At 44.9% G+C, this 4,305-nt stretch overlaps 1 protein-coding gene across 1 annotated transcript in view; it reads right to left on the bottom strand.

Moving 5' to 3' along the window:
* pole (polymerase (DNA directed), epsilon) overlaps positions 1-3,916 on the bottom strand; it is a 16,328-nt gene extending 12,412 nt beyond the window's left edge. The window contains exons 1-14 of the mRNA XM_037680099.1: positions 3,788-3,916; positions 3,583-3,718; positions 3,433-3,513; positions 3,321-3,365; positions 3,148-3,240; positions 2,920-3,074; positions 2,685-2,829; positions 2,512-2,592; positions 1,666-1,773; positions 1,478-1,588; positions 1,299-1,384; positions 1,085-1,204; positions 861-993; positions 633-746 (exon numbers count right to left, since the gene is read on the bottom strand). Of these exons, the coding sequence (XP_037536027.1) occupies positions 633-746; positions 861-993; positions 1,085-1,204; positions 1,299-1,384; positions 1,478-1,588; positions 1,666-1,773; positions 2,512-2,592; positions 2,685-2,829; positions 2,920-3,074; positions 3,148-3,240; positions 3,321-3,365; positions 3,433-3,513; positions 3,583-3,718; positions 3,788-3,855 (1,476 nt within the window). The 5' untranslated portion in view covers positions 3,856-3,916. The remainder of the gene's footprint in view (positions 1-632; positions 747-860; positions 994-1,084; positions 1,205-1,298; positions 1,385-1,477; positions 1,589-1,665; positions 1,774-2,511; positions 2,593-2,684; positions 2,830-2,919; positions 3,075-3,147; positions 3,241-3,320; positions 3,366-3,432; positions 3,514-3,582; positions 3,719-3,787) is intronic.
* Positions 3,917-4,305: the final 389 nt, after the last annotated feature.

Here is a 4,305-nt window from a genome sequence, read left to right as displayed (position 1 = left end):
AAGGAGTGCAAAAAATGTGGAATTAGCTGGAAAAGCTCAAATTAGCAAAAAAAAGAAAGCTAAATAGTAGCTGAAATAGCAGAAAAAGCTGAAGCTAGCAGAATTAAGCTGAAAGGAGCATAACAAGCTGAAATTAGCAGTAAGAAGTTAGAAGAAGCACAAAAATGCAGTTAGCAAAATGCACAAAGCAGCTGAAAAAAACAGCTGAAATTAGCTGTTTTTTTATTTGCAGAAGGAAACTGAAAGAAGCCGAACCAGAACAAAATGTGAAAGGAGCAGTAAAAGGTTGTAAACAGATGTAAAGTTCTGAAGGATGTACAATGAACTCAATTCATTTTTTGAGAAAAAAAATTGCAGAAAAGGCCAAATATTTCAAAAAGCTAAAGTTGAACCAATACCAAGTTAAAGCAAGATTTTCCTAAACGAGCTGAACGTTTTGATACGATTTGTTGAAATAGCGCAAAAATTGTGGAACGAGAAAGACGCTGAAAAACGTACGGAATAGTTGAAAGAACCAGAAGAATAAATATAAACAGGATCACAATAGTGCCTAATAAGCATTCACACTATTAAAAAAAAACAAATACTTTATTTTAGGTGCAAGTCTGTTAAAGCAAAGGCCTGAAACAAACCTCATCGGGCTCCATGGGGATGATGGTGCACAGCGCGAAGATGAAGGGGTGAACATATTTCATGTACAGGTAATACGTGGCCACGGCGTCTGACACAGAGTAGGTGGCTAAGGTCTGAGGAAAAGAAAGAAATTTTAAAAGAATGTTAAAGAAAATGCAACTTTCCTTTGAGGTATAGTTTTTTTTCTCCCCCCACTGTGATGTAAAAGTGAAATTCTCTTTCTGGACCTGTGGTTCTTCAGTTGCCATGCGGCACATCTCCTCAGGGTCCAGCTCCACCGGGTCGTAGCCCAGTTTAGCCTTGGCTGCTGCCTTCAGATTGTGACTTCCCACAGGCAGGTAGCTGTCCCTTTTCACCCACCTGATGCAAAGAAACCAGTGGAAGAGATCACGTTAGATCTTCATCTATCTAAGCAGCCATTTATCGTTGAAAGAGGGCGAGCTGTGCCCACCTCAGGCAGTCCATATGGATGGCCTGACTAGACTTGTACTCCCCCTGGCTGTCCTTTTGGAAACCGATTTCCCTGTGCATGCTCAGCCCATGGAGGGCTGCCCGCGTTTCCACAAAAGGCCTAAAGAAAATCAAAACAGTATCACTAAATAAAAGCGATTCTTTAAAGGATCACGTTAAAGAATGGAGCCTGGAGTTTTAGACAGAGAGCTCACCAGTCAAAGAAGTCTCCATTGTAGGTCACAAAGATATTGGGCCTTGTTTCCTGCACGTGGTCAAACCACCTCTGAATGAGGGCCGCCTGCAACCAGAGTCATCCAGCAGCACATTATCACACCAAGCGTGTTAGGACACACGCACACACACACACACACGCTGCTGCAGAGCTGCAAACCTCGTCGTCCTCGTTAAAAACGGTAAAAGGCCCTTCGTATTCAGGCTTGGGCGTGAACTCAAAATCCTCGATGCTCTCGGAGACGATCTCTCTGTTGGTGATTAAAAAGCCCTGAAGAAACAAACGAAGAGCTGTGAAGCTGGCACAGACGACAGCAGGACGACGAGCGCCTTGCACATGGAGCGCACCTGTCCGTCGATCATGTAGGAGATCATCATGATCTGATCCGTCTCCGCATCAGGGAATTTCAGGGGAAGTTTGGTCGTCTCGATGTCAAAAGCCAAAACGACGGGGTCCTAAAAAAACAAGACAGAGTGTGAATGGTTAAAGGCCTGGCATTAGTTTGGTCGAACCTTGCAAAAGATGTGATCTCATGCTTTATTGAGAGATTTTGCAACACATTAGTATTCACAGTATAGCGTAGGGATGGCTCCCAGCTACAACACAAAATTTAGCTCAGTATCTGTAAAACTGACCGAGCTATAGGCGACTTTGTGTTTGCTCATATCAGTTAGCTGTAGCAGCCATCTTGAATTGGGTTGACTCCAAATGTTAAGCATTCGTAGATGTACAGGCAGAGATTAACTTCTGAGAACTTCATTAGGATTCATCCATTGGTTCATGAGATATTTTGCTAACAGACAGACACAGTTGATTCCAATAGTTAATGGCTATTTTTTTTTTTTAATATATATAAATCTTGCACAACAACCAAACCAGATGTCAGCTCAGCATCTGTAACGTTCACGGAGTTAGAGCCATTTCTGTGTTCGCCAACGATGGTTCAGCTGTGGCGGCCATCTTAAACTGGTGCGACTTCAAAGCCGTTGTATAAATACAACGAATGGTTGTCTTCTGAAAAAAGTTGCATTAAAACCCGCCCAGTGTTTATGAGATATGGTCCAATAGTTTAACGTGAACATTTTAAAATCAGAGCGTGGTGGATCAGTTTGGGGGAGGAGTCTCGGCTACACGTGGCATGCTGTAAACCATATGACAGATCTTAATTTCAGCTAATCTAAATGTATACGAACCGGTCGCTCCACAAGGTCATCCCTGCGCACGATCTCTGGTGGATACGTGCTGCCTCGGTATCGAACGTTGTACCAGTGAGCCTGACGCAACGGAGAAGATCCATATTATAGCAGCATGTGTGGAAACATCCCATCGTTTAAATGAAGTAAACAAAAAAGGAAAACGCTCGTACCACATGGATCTTGAGGTCGATGGACAGTCGGACGTGGTACGGCACGTCGTACTCTCTCATGTCCACGATGTTGTCCAGCTGATCTGCGATGCTCTTGGACGTCCCGTCGTCGCCTGCCGAGGTCACGCCGCCTCCCGACAGAGCGCTAAAACAAAGCCACAGAAACATCACCAACAGCTGCATGTGACAGCACGAGGCCTTCAGGGACCTGACGGGACGGACGCATCGCTGCTACCTCGACAGCATGGACGTGTAGGCGTCGTTGGACTGCTCCCGCTCCTTGTTTTTGCGCACGGCCGGCGCAATCTCACGCTTGACTTTGACGAGATCGTCCACGGTGTTGAAGGACAGCTTGATGTAGCTTCTCTTCAGGCCAACCAGATGGTTCGGCTGCAGGGAGTCGCGTTTAAACGTCACACAACCAGCAAGAGACCGTTTTGGAGGTCGTCAATAACGCACTCACCAGATCCAGATCCTCCTTTGGAAGATTTTCAAGCTTTGCCACTTTTCCTTGGAACTTCCTCGATAGATATGACACGACCTCTCGCTCGCAGTTCTGGCAACAGCGGATGCGAGTGATTACCAAGCCTGACTACTTGTAGGCGGGAAACAAAACGAAATAACAATAAAGCTCACCTTTTTAGTAGCAACGTAGAAATAAGGCTTGAAGGGAAGAGCCACCTACAGAGCACAAGGATTGGAATTAACAGCTGTAAACATCCAGATGTGTGACGTGAAGTGAGCACACCTTGAATCTGCTCCCATCCTCCTGGATGAAGTAATAATCCACAGCACTGATCATCCTCTTGTCTTCATCCAGGATCTCTGTCTGCAACAACACAACATTAAAGCGTGTTTCTCACCCCCCCATGTGATGACTGATCCACTGTGGGCTCACAGGGTGCATGTTGATGAGCCAGCCCGTCCTCTCCCCGGGCTCCTTCATCCTGTCGAAGCCGAAGCGCGCGTCCATGTCGTCGGTGAACTGGCTGCGCTCCAGCCGCTTGACGGCCGACATGGAGGAGCCGTCATCCCTGATTTACATCACAGCATCTGTTAGTTTATTGTAACCCACGTCACACAAAGCACCATTACAAACTTACTGGTTCTCCTGATCTGCTCCACTTTGGCCTCTGTCCGCCCTGAACCGTCCGCTGTTTTGCAAAACCATCTTCTTAAAAAGATTTCAGGCTAAAAGGCTGCGGTAGAAATGTTAAAAATCCATTCAACGCCTAAACTTAAACAAATAAAACCACATTTAATATATATATTTTAATCGTGAACGTCGGTTTGGTTCTGTACGCGAAGACCGACGGGATTTGTGTTTTCTCGTTTTGGCGCGTTCTCACAGATGCCGCGAGACCAGAGCAGGAATATCAAAGAGCATTTGTTCAAGCAAGATAAGTCACTTTGCATCCTTTAACAGTCGGCGACTGAACCGGAAAAAAAAAAAAACAAAAAAAAAAAAACACGCATCTCTAAAAATTAGATCTTGAAATTATGACTAAGCCATATTTTTAAGATAACATTTCATAATTTCAAAATGCTATGTCATTAGTCAGTCAGAGTCAGAGTTTCTTTATTGTCATTCGCATCTCATGTGGTACATGTGGTGGAACGA

Source organism: Nematolebias whitei, chromosome 8, assembly GCF_014905685.2.
Source record: "Nematolebias whitei isolate Nwh7 chromosome 8, NemWhi1, whole genome shotgun sequence".
NCBI lineage: Eukaryota > Metazoa > Chordata > Actinopteri > Cyprinodontiformes > Rivulidae > Nematolebias > Nematolebias whitei.
This window is presented reverse-complemented; position numbering and strand designations above follow the sequence as displayed.